This window comes from Etheostoma spectabile, chromosome 6, assembly GCF_008692095.1.
Source record: "Etheostoma spectabile isolate EspeVRDwgs_2016 chromosome 6, UIUC_Espe_1.0, whole genome shotgun sequence".
Taxonomy (NCBI): Eukaryota; Metazoa; Chordata; class Actinopteri; order Perciformes; family Percidae; genus Etheostoma; species Etheostoma spectabile.
The window spans coordinates 16,651,819-16,663,383 of NC_045738.1; the positions used below are offsets into that span (position 1 = coordinate 16,651,819).

General features: G+C 41.7%; 1 protein-coding gene across 4 annotated transcripts in view; it reads right to left on the reverse strand.

Moving 5' to 3' along the window:
• Window positions 1-76: 76 nt before the first annotated feature.
• otud7b (OTU deubiquitinase 7B) overlaps window positions 77-11,565 on the reverse strand; it is a 43,909-nt gene continuing 32,420 nt past the window's right edge. For 2 of the 4 annotated variants that reach the window (XM_032519225.1, XM_032519223.1), the window contains exons 7-12: window positions 10,174-10,280; window positions 8,698-8,825; window positions 7,653-7,802; window positions 7,058-7,172; window positions 5,733-5,811; window positions 77-4,673 (exon numbers count right to left, since the gene is read on the reverse strand). In XM_032519225.1, coding sequence (XP_032375116.1) covers window positions 3,183-4,673; window positions 5,733-5,811; window positions 7,058-7,172; window positions 7,653-7,802; window positions 8,698-8,825; window positions 10,174-10,280 — 2,070 coding nt within the window. In that variant the 3' untranslated portion in view covers window positions 77-3,182. Of the gene's footprint in view, window positions 4,674-5,732; window positions 5,812-7,057; window positions 7,176-7,652; window positions 7,803-8,697; window positions 8,826-10,173; window positions 10,281-11,565 lie in introns of all 4 variants that reach the window. The other 2 variants (XM_032519224.1, XM_032519222.1) reach the window with 1 other exon arrangement.

The following is an 11,565-nucleotide window of genomic DNA, read 5'->3' on the forward strand; positions in this document are numbered from 1 at the left end:
AAAAAAAAAAGGTTTTGTAAGGTAATTATTACTTTGGAGGGAGGGAAAGAGTAAGCACACGTACACATTTTTTTAAAAACAGGCATCATCTTCCCACAGTGAGGGAACACTTGATGGGTATTGTCTGAATCAAAATGCCAGTGCATGGACACACACATAAACACAGCAAATGCACGTTTCTTTTTGGGAAATAGCATGATTTAAGTGTTTTCTTGTCATTTAAATCTAGTGTTACTTTAAATGCAGCGAATAAACTCCTGTATTCATTGACCAGCTTTAGCAAGATAGAAAATATTGTTATAGTGTTACATAGTGTTGTAATAGCACTACTGAAAATAATTCCCCAATATTTTGGTTATTTTTGTTTGCAGTTTGAGTGTAGGTCGCTCCAAACTGAGTTAAAAACAAAAACAAAACAAGAGTGCCCTCAACTGGGCAAGGCAGTGAATTGCATACTAAGTTGTGCTTTTCTAGACTTAATGCCAAAAAACGGATTCGATCAATCAACAAGAGTCAAACTACCTCAAAAGAAATTCCTCACCATGGCTTCTCATAGGAGAAATAATCACAAATATTTAAGTAGCCTTTTTGACGTTAGTACAACTAAAACAGCTTTAAATTTGATTGATTATTATAAGGAAGACTCAAACACCATCAGCCGGTATCAACTAGTTGATATGCCCGACTGAAAAGAATCGTTATCTCAATAGCTTCACCACGATTTAAAAAATAATTATAATTTGTTAAATTTTGGGACAGTAGTAGTAGAGACTGCAGGCAAAGCGAGCAGTGGACACTTGATGTTCGTCTTGCACAATGTACAAACAGGATGGTGATGCCACGAGGACAAATGCTGAAAAAGGCAACTAGGAAACTGAGTTAGATGGTGACGCTGGCACCAAAATGCTTTAGCTCTACAGTAACTGAATCCTTTAGAGAAACCCTTCTAGCCTGTGCCCCTGATTCCCCATGAACAGAGGTGGCAGTGTCTGCAGAGATGAACAAAGGACAACAGTCAGGCCACTTCAAAAACAGTAAAACTTTTCTATCTACGGACATCAGGAAAGTGCTTGAATTTGTGCAACAAGAGAATACGCAACTGGATTTGGCGGGACGAATGCCAGAAAAAAGAAACTGCCGTCAGTAGAACTTCCGAATTTGCAGAGGGCAACCAAACCAATTAGCATTAAGATGTCCTATTAGTGAAGACGACATGAATGGATGACTTTTTTGTGATAATGAGATTGTATGAAATATTTTTTTTCCTTCACATTTCTCAACCACCAGAGCACAGAGGGTTTGTCATTTCAAAACAAGAGTTTCAGAATCAGAACTTGTGACCAGAATTTACACAATGTGGATGCTATTGGGTATCAACATTTGCATCATGCACACAGTAATTGGAGACAACTGTCACGACTGCAGACATCCCCACTGATTTAGAGCAAGTCTGTCATTTGTTTAATAACAAATGATTTATTAACTTTACTTCTCTGAAATCCCAAAATGTGTTTAGTCCCATTTTAATAATTTAACTTTACAGAATGTTACGCATTTGAAGGGCGTCTCCAAAAGCTGTCGTGCTGGATGTGACATTTTGACTTTGTAGTGTGAAGTATTGCATGCCTGTCTTGGCCACAAAAATCAAATGCCTCAACACCAACCATTGTTACAGAAAGAGGAAGCCCAACCATGATAGAGAAACATTACAACAAACATATTTAATACTCTGGATCAGACTCTGGGAACAGTATCTTACTGTAATGCCATGTTGCTATGTCACCTGTGTTCAACAATGCCTGGTTAACAATCTGGCCAATTGCATTTAATCTTTAAAATGTTGACATCTTTATAATCCAATTTACAGATGTATCAATTGTGTTTTGTCAAAAGCATAACAACGCAGTTGTCTTTAATGCATGAATATTTATGTGTTTGCATTCTGGAGCATTAGCACCACAGCAGCCTAAAGAACGCCTAATCATTCAGCATTGCACAGTAGTTTCAAATTTGCATTATGCAAATGGTGACAGGCAAGGATTCATTCTGCTGTTTTGAGGTACATATGACGCAAGCATCGAGTAGCTGTAGTGTAAAACCTATATAACACTGAAATCACCCTAACTGGATGGGACTTCAAAATGCTCAAACATCCCTTAATTAACCAATCCAAATATATCACAGACCACAAATGTAGTGGAGACACTCGTGCCTTTTCTGTTTGTGCTTGCATGTCAGCGTATGTAGTAGTGTGAATCTAACTTAGTGTATATGCGTGGCGGTACTGTATATACGTGATGATGAGGATTATGTGTGGCGCCTGCCATATACATTCTCTCCACTAGGAGGAGACAGTAGCAAGGCCTTAAACTGATAAAGGAGGAGAGCCTGCAAAGCGCACACACACACACACACACACACACACACACACACACACACACACACACACACACACACACACACACACACACACACACACACACACACACACACACACACACACACACACACACACACACACACACACACACACACACACACACACACACACACACACACACACACACACACACACAAATGTAACAGAAGTGCAGTTAGTGTTTCTATGGTCTAACATGCAACCCCAGCAGCCAGAATCCATCCTGCTTATTCTGTAGTCGTGTCGGTTACTACGTGACCCATACCGGAAACCAGATTTTCAGGTCCTATCCCCTGACAAATGGGCTAATCATTTTATCTATATTCTTGTAATTTATTTTATGCCTTCGTTGTTTATGTAATGCTTACATGGGTTCAACTTCTTTGTTTAGGACTCTTTTCGTTACATACCTTTTTCTTTTAGGGTAACAATCTGTATTTTCTTGTGTAACTGTTTGGATTTTATTGTGCAAAATAAACAAATTCAAATCCTGACCCTACCCATTCAAAGTCAATGCCTAACCTCAACCATCTTCGCACATACTTAGAACAAATCAGGTTTCCGGGACAGATCGGGCAGCCACAGTGTCGACTCTCTGCCCCTATCTGAGGTTGTCTATTCCAACAGGAAGTGACACAGCTAAAAAAAGGAGGGAGTTGGTTGTGCCTTTCTCTTGTCCATTCAGAGGCTGATCCGCCCCAGCCGTTATATTTTTTAACTGAAAAAGGCCACTCATCGAATTCAAGCCATAGCAAAAGTTTGTTCAGAACCTGTGGATGGCTGGTTCTGGCTCTCTCTTCTTCAGCTCCTCCCGGTAGCAGTAGGAGCAGTAGTTGCCTGTTTCGGGGTGTCCGTAGTAGGTGCAGGTAGGTGTCCGACAGCGGGTGGACTGCAGGCTGGCCAAACCACCGGCACTGCCCAGTGAGTAGTGTCTGACCGGGGGTTGGCCACTCCGAGAGTCTAAGTTGGAGCGCATGTCCCGGAAACCGTTGGTGTAACTCCCACCAGTGGGTTCAGACCCAGGGTAGTCTGGTGGGTCAAACTCAGGGTGATACGAGGGCGTGAGGCGAGAGGGACTCAGGGAGGTGGGGCCTTGTGAGTTATTGTACTGGGGTTGGGAGGGACCCTGTGTTGTGGGGCAGTGCCGGGGAAGGGTGGCGTAAGAGGGCAGGCCGGGGTAGGAGGTTGCCGGGGAGCCACCAGCTAGCTGGCGCCGAGTATCCATGAAGCCGTGCATATGAAGGTGCTGGGTAAGGGGTGCCGAAGCAGGAGTCTGGTCTATAAAGGAGGGCCGGGGGATGGGCAGAACACCAGAGTACATAGAGGGGCTCAAAAGAGAGGGCTTGAGTTGGTTAAAGGAAGGTGACAAGTTCTCCGACAGCTCCTCTTTGGCCTCATAAGGCCGGTAGGTTAGCTCTGTACTGCCAACGGTCTCTTTCTTAGGTGGCTGGATGCCGTTGGTGACGCCCTTCCTCTCTGCATCACGCCGCTGCTGTTCTTGCTCGGCCCGAAAGCGCTCCTCTGCATCAGCAAGGTACTGCTGGATCATCTCCTCCTGGAAAGGCTGCCGGTTGCTGGTAGTCAGAAGGCTGGCAAAGATTAATTTCCTCTCGCCTTGCATGGCGGCTCGCATGATGCCAAGGCTCACCTTGACATCAGCACTGTACTTGTAGTTATCGCTCTCCGTACTGCTCCCACCACTGCTGCTCATACTGCTCCCTGTTCCATTGAGACGCTCACTACCTGAGGAGGGGGAGCCTTTCCCAGAATCCTCTGAGGCGTGGGCTGAAGGCGAGCTATCCTTGCTGCCCTTCCTCCCCCTAAATGAGCCCTTCTTCTTCTCCACACCCTCCTGCTTGGCACCTCCAGCTCCAGCATTCTTTCCTGTCATTAGTCCGCCCACGTTCTTTTTCAGCTTGCTGCCCAGGCTTTTGCCAAAACTGCCAAGCTTATTGGCCACAGAGTCTGCCCTCTTCTTGTCTTTATCCTTGTCCTTCTCTTTCTTGTATTTGTCCTTCCCTGCTGTTCCTGTCCCCGCCCCCGCCGAGCCACTGCTGGAGGAACTAGATGAGGAAGAGGAGCTGTTCTTGGCCAAGGATCCTCCTCCATTGACAGTTGATCCTGTTGTTGTTTCTCCATTGCCATTGGAGCTGCTGCTGACTGACTCCTTATCTGACTCTCCTGAGTCAGGAGGCGATCGGGCATCCTCTCCTGCTGATGCCGTGGGAGACTCGGGCTGGGCCAGAGGGGCTTGCTGCAAGGAAAGCAGAAACACAAGCTGGTGAAAAAATACTATAGAACAATGCAAATCAGGCCCTAATCCGCTGACAGTATGACAATGGAAAATAAAAAATATAATATTCAAAAGACATGGGGGAAAAAAGTCACATTCAGGCTAAACTCTAGCAGTGCAGGCACATACCTCTCAGGTACGTGAAAAAAGGACGTGAAAAGAATGATTTATAGAGCCGTTTTTCTGCAGACCAATGCAATACACAAATGACTCAGTTTTCAAATGCCTTTTCATATGTACAAGGAACAATGTACAATGTTAAGGAAGCTCTAAAATAAACAATGCTTTATTTGGAAAAAGGCATGACCTACATGATGACGCTGCTCTCAAACAAGAAGCAGTTACAGAAAGTCCTACCTTTTACAATAATGAGCATCACACAGCTATCCTCTGGTGGCATTTTTAATCAGAATAAACTCCTTGCATTAGAATTGAACACATGGTTTCCTGTATTGTCACAAGTCCCTGCAGCGTACCCATTAAACTGATATTAACTTGTCCGTCCAAGCTTCCTGATGTTAGCATGTGGCAAACAAAAGGAGCATTGTCAGTGTTTGCATGGCGTGACTTTATGACCTGAATGGCCCAGTGTAGCTTGTTTTCACATACACTTTGTACAACAGTCAGGGGGACAGCTGGTCTGATGGAAAAGGGAAAAAATATTTCCCTTGTTTATAATGAGTGTGGGAAATGACAACCATGACTACCAACTGCTTTGGTATCTGTCTGATAATTAGATTTAGAATTGGGGTTTCCTATTAATTTAAAAACTCAATTTGGCTGATAAAATACTGAATAAGTCAGGGGAATCCTCTACCAGCCTTCATGGTTAGCAAAAATGATTCAGTTATCTTTTGTATCACTAATTTATGGTGTGTGTCATTGCAAAAGCATTTTAGGCAAAACCAGGTTGTCCAATTAAAGTTATGATGAATCTTGTTGTCCGAGCTGGCTTTCTAAACGTCCCTGCGGTAGTAGAGGAGCAAACGTGACTTAGGATGTGTGGACTTTCATATTTACCTCACAGGGCAGGGGCAGCCAGGTGACTGTCATGTAGCTGTGTAACATCTGGAGCTTGGCCTCCAAAGATAGAGCCACACTGGGAGAAGGGGGGGAGAGAAGAGAGAAGTCAAAACTCAGTGAGAAGACCTTCTGAGAACACTTTCTGCCAGAGCTCCAATGTTGAATTTATAGAAATGCAAGTACTGTTGTTAAGAAAATGTTGCTGTTAACCAGTATTGGACAACAGTCAGGCGTTGGATGATACCAGAGGCTAATGTGCAACAACAGAACATAAATCCAAAAGAACACGCAGAGGTAGCCAGCAAAAAGATACATAATTCAAGAAATCAATGCAGCTCTAGAACAAAAAATAACATAGTGTGTATGCATACAGTATACACAGAGGTCTGTTTGGTTATAAATAAATTAAGCAGTTTGCTGGGATAACGTTAAAGTTTGCTAACTTGGTATACCATAAAATGTAGGTACTCTTCTTAAATGTAGACTGATAATAAAACGGAATGATTTGCGTGCAGCTGCTTAACAACAACAACAACTGGTAATTTGGAACTTAATAGTACAGTAAATAGCAGATGCACTAAAAGCATCTTTCTGTTGTGGATTCTTTTTTTGCATTAGCCTTTTAACTCAATTACCTTTTCCAAGCAATATTATCAGTACAGCTGGAGACGAATATTTGTGGGAAGGTATTTGATTTTCAATTTTGGGATTCAAATAGTCACACACACACACACACACACACACACACACACACACACACACACACATATATCTAATTTATTAAATGGGCATGCAGGCTGAAAATTTATTGTGGTGTTTTGTCATTATTAAGTCGGTAGTTGCTGGCTAATTTATGCAGCACCATGTCTTCCATCTCAGCCAAAAATGGAGAAAAAATGGTATTCGGTACAGCTTTAAAAAATCAACCACTTGTGTTATATTATCTTTGTCCACTATTTCATCTGAATAAGACAACCATAATGGCATCAGCTGACGTGAATAAGGTGGAAAGTTATTTTTACCGAGCTGCTATTTAGGTGCTCCTTACCCGGTTCCATTCATAGAAGGTATTAGGAGCTAATCGTATTTTCACTGGCACTGAGTAAGACTTATCTGGAGTCAGGGGTCAATCCCTAGACACTGACACTCAGTGCTAAAGGGACAGGTGTCCATAAGGGAGTTCACATACAAGTGAACATGCGGCACTCTTGTTTTTTTCACTCTTGTCAGCATATCTGACTTATCAATTTGTGAAAGGCACCTTAATATGAATGTATTTGACAGGACAAACATAACGAAGAATTATTTTTAAGAGACCATACCTTGCCAGCATCACGTTGTCTGTGTCATCCTTGCCCCACTCCCAGTCTTTCCCAGGGTCCACAGCAAAGTGCAGCGGCAGCATTTTGTGCTCAGAGTCAGTGAGAGGGATCACAACTGCTGATAGAGATGGGGGAAATTATTCTTAGAAAAAAGATCAAACATTTGAATCCAGCACTCTGGATTGTCTGCAGACAGAAATACTTAAGATTGCAGTGTCTGACCAATATTGTCTTTGGATGGTCCAATCAGATATTTTTAGACTGGTAAACAATTCAATGTCTGGGCAATGTCTTGCATCACCAAGGTGGGTGCTACACATTGGTGGTGTTAGAGAGTGGTCCTCCCCCAGAAGTGCGAGCGTCTATAATAAAGCGCTATATAAATGTAATGAATTATTATTATTATTATTAATTACATTCATATATGTAAACTATATTTGGGCTTTGATTTTTCAGCAACTTAACTTTGGAGGAATTTATGTAAGTGTTACACCTATGATTGATCATTTTAAAATGTCACCTACTTACTAGGATGCTGCTGAATAACTAAATAAAATACTCAGATGATATTAAGATGAATGATGCAGAGCATTACCTTGCTCTTTGGAGCTTTCCCTCTGTTCCATGGAGACCAGGGCAGAAAAGTGCGCCTGGTCGTATGCCAGGACCAGGGGAGAGCGATGGCACTTGGCAGCTGGCACTTCCAGTGGTAGGTAGATGCCTCCGAACGGGATGGGAGCAAAGGCTAGGGAAGAGTAACAAGGACATTAAACATCTAAAAAAAAAGGTGATCTCAGCACTGTTTCCCAGCAACACCCTGGGAGGATTTGAGCCAAAAATGGGCATTCACCTCTATCCATAAATGAAACCAGTATTTCACATGTTCAAGGTTAATTTACTTTCAAATATCAACCAATTACAAGTGTGTAAATAATTTTATAACAACACTGTTGTCACCTCAGATATCATTAAAGTATATTAACAGTGCAAAGCAAATTAACAGCTATTACAATTAACAAAACTATGATGGCTGCTGCTTCAGCTCCAGTTGCCTTTTATTTATGTACGGACCTGGACACATTCAAAACACACCTCTTCAGATTAGCTTTCCACATACAATAGTTTTACATTTCTCACCTGATAGTTGCTGGTTTTATTGTTTTTAATTGCATTTAATATGCTTGTTTTACGTGTTGGTTTTATTGCTTATCTGTTTTAGTGTGATGTATGTACAGGTTTTACTGTAAAGTGTCTTTGAGTCCCAGAAAAGCGATATATAAATAAAATGTATTATTCTATTTTAAGAAAACGTTATATGTGTAAGCACATTTGTTTTATGCAACAGAAATGGATCACACAGTATTTGGCAGTAGTTAGTTTGTTTTACCTTGAAATAACAGATGGGTGGTGTTTACTTCATTAGGACAACTCAGACAAGTCATTAGTCTCTGACAATTTAGTCAATAACGTTGTCTTTCAAATTCTCTAGTGATTTTCTGCAAAGTGTAGTGTGCATTATCTATGTGAAAAATTAATTTACGGGAGAAACAAAAAGGATGAGTCATATGATGAAATTACGAAAAATATTATGAAATTCAGAACATAGTGTACTAGCAATGTGATGCTTCAGGCATATTTACCCTCTCCTCCTGAGTCCCTCAGCATGGTGTCGGCCACCACCACTATGGGTCTTCTGAGGACGTGGGCCAAGACAAAGACGTGAAACTCCTCTAAACTCTCGTATACTGGTTCATCTGAGGACTCCACCCTGAAGACAACAACAACACAGCCTTTGGTTAAGGGACTGTTTGTTTTTTATTTAAGGGGCTACCACAGGAGTTTTGGGACCTTCAGTCAAAAAAGACTTAACCCTCAGCCAGCAATACATTTTTCTATGACCCTGCCAAATAATTGAAAAAAAATGCATGACTCTCCCCAACAATTGTTGTTTACAACCATGACACACAAGACTTACACATCACACTCCACTGTTAATGTTAATAATAATAGTACTTTTAATTTGTAATGCACTTTATAGTATGCAAATCTCAAAGTGCTACATGATAAAAACACATGGAGGGCATGAAAATAAAAAATAAAATAAAAATAATAAGGAAAAGGGCAAGAGTTCAATCAAAAGGCCAGCCCAATCAATGTCAAAAGTTACAAAGCTCCACAGGAGCAAGCTCGCTGACCGGACCATCATTGACACACACACACACACACACACACACACACACACACACACACACACACACACACACACACACACACACACACACACACACACAAGATAGTTTTGTAAATAAATTATAACATGTATATTAAATCTGTCAGTCTTTCTCTATCATAGGCGCCAATTTATGTTTTCCTCCGTGGGTGCTCGTCCGGGCACATGCCCTTTAAAACAAAAAAAAGTAGGCTGGTCAAAAAAAAGAAAATTGCATTTCAGAACCTTAAGAAATGGACAACTGACACAAACAGACACACATTTTAACTCAATAGTAAAGTAGGCTTTCAACTCAGGACAGCGCCACTTCTCTCAAATACAGATAGGATTGGAGATGAGAAGTTTAAGTGAAACGTAACCGCGATCAGTGCTCAACACGCTCCACTTGGCACCAACACTTTAAAATTTTGTTGTTTTAATGAATTCAAAAGTTGGGTGACCCTCCCCTCAACAAAGAATATAAAGACATGACCCTCCCCTATTTTCCTACGGTGGTCCATTCCATAAATACCAAATGGTTCCTAACAGATACAATTGTTTATAATGTTGCAAAACCACAGATAATAAAAGTTGGGATGAATTGTAATGGATTTCTTATGAGTAATAAAAACAAAACAAAAAATTCTTTACTTTTTGGTGGGCCACATTCATAAACCTATGAATGTGAAAGCGCATTAACTAAGAGTTTGTATTGTGTAGCTTTGTCAGTATATCTAACCCTTTCAAGTTATATTATGCCTGTTACAATAAATAACAGATTGACTAAAATGAGGGCCAGTCACTTAGTTCCGACTGTGAGCGCTGTTGTTTGTTCATGAATAAAAACATGAGTGTGACTAAGTGTGCACTGGGTTAACAGTCCCTACATTGTCCAACCAGACCTTACCCGTTGGTGCCGTTGGTGCTGTAGTGTATTCTTGGCTCACTGGAGGCGAGCTTTAGCAGTTCATTCCACTCTTTCTGCCACTCCTCCTCCGTGTACACCAGACCGGACTGAGGAGAAAAGAAGGACACATACACGCACGAAACACACACCAACACACAACACCACACACACACACACACACACACACACACACACACACACACACACACATTTAGAGAGGGAGTGTCAAATGTCACAAAAGCATGCACTGACATTATGGCGTCTACCCACAAGGTTACATACTGACAATTGAGGAAAGACATTTAACTAGTGCCTTTACAAACCCTGTGTTGGTCTTACAGTAGCAAAGGAACCCTCATCAATTTAATGTTTTAATCTTCATTAATGATAAAGGAAACGGCTCAATAATTTTTTCCCCCCAGATTTAATGTCCCTATTCACCCCCACAGTTCAGTAAGACAAGAAAGCATCCCAGTTCAGCCACAGTCCTCTACCGCTGGCCACTGTGCAGCTCCACTAGAGCAATTTTGGTTTAAGTGATCTGCTAAAGAATGGCTGAACTGAAAGGCAGTCATTCGTGTGGCATCTCCTCTGTGGGTGTCTGTACATTGCCTGCAACTACTTGGAAAACATACTCAGTGTGCTGCTACGCTTGCTTTCATAGGGAGGAGTCATTGTGTTCTGTCTGTAGGCTCTAAAGACCCTCATTTTGCATTTGTAGAGTGTTGGAAGCAAAGTGCAGTGCATACTAGTGATGTCACCAGAACCGATACTTATGGTACTTTCCAGTTCTAAAATGACGAAACACTGACGATACCCATTTTTTTGAAGCACTGTAGGCACCGTTGGCGTCAATACCAGTGTTAGCATCGGTGCTGCGTCTCTTTTTGAACTGATGGGCGCAGTATGTTCTTCAGAGTGTTCCAGTCAATACATTCAGAAGGAGGAGGTCACGAACAAGTACACAAAGTCACACCCTTCTTCATTCGGTATATATCTTTCAGAAAAATATGAACAAGAGTCAGCTCTACCCGACCTAAGAAACGGCATGTTCACTGCAACCTCACAGTCCTCTCTTTGATCTATGGCCCCCCTCTCTTGGCTTCAAATAACTCACTGTGGTTGGCCACAGCCGCTGAACAAGCTACACGCATAGACTGCATATATATATTAACGGTCTATGGCTACACGTTGTAAACATCCGTGGCCGCTTTATTAGGTATAAATGTACAATCCAATGCAATCCAAACTGTTCTGCCATACAGTCTGTTTTTATAATGTTGCCTTTAAGTTTTGTTTCTGTTTTTTTTACACCGTCGCGGAGGTGTTAGGGTTAGGTTTTAATTGGGGTCATAGTTAGCTTAGCTGTTATACGGGACTGCATTACATTGA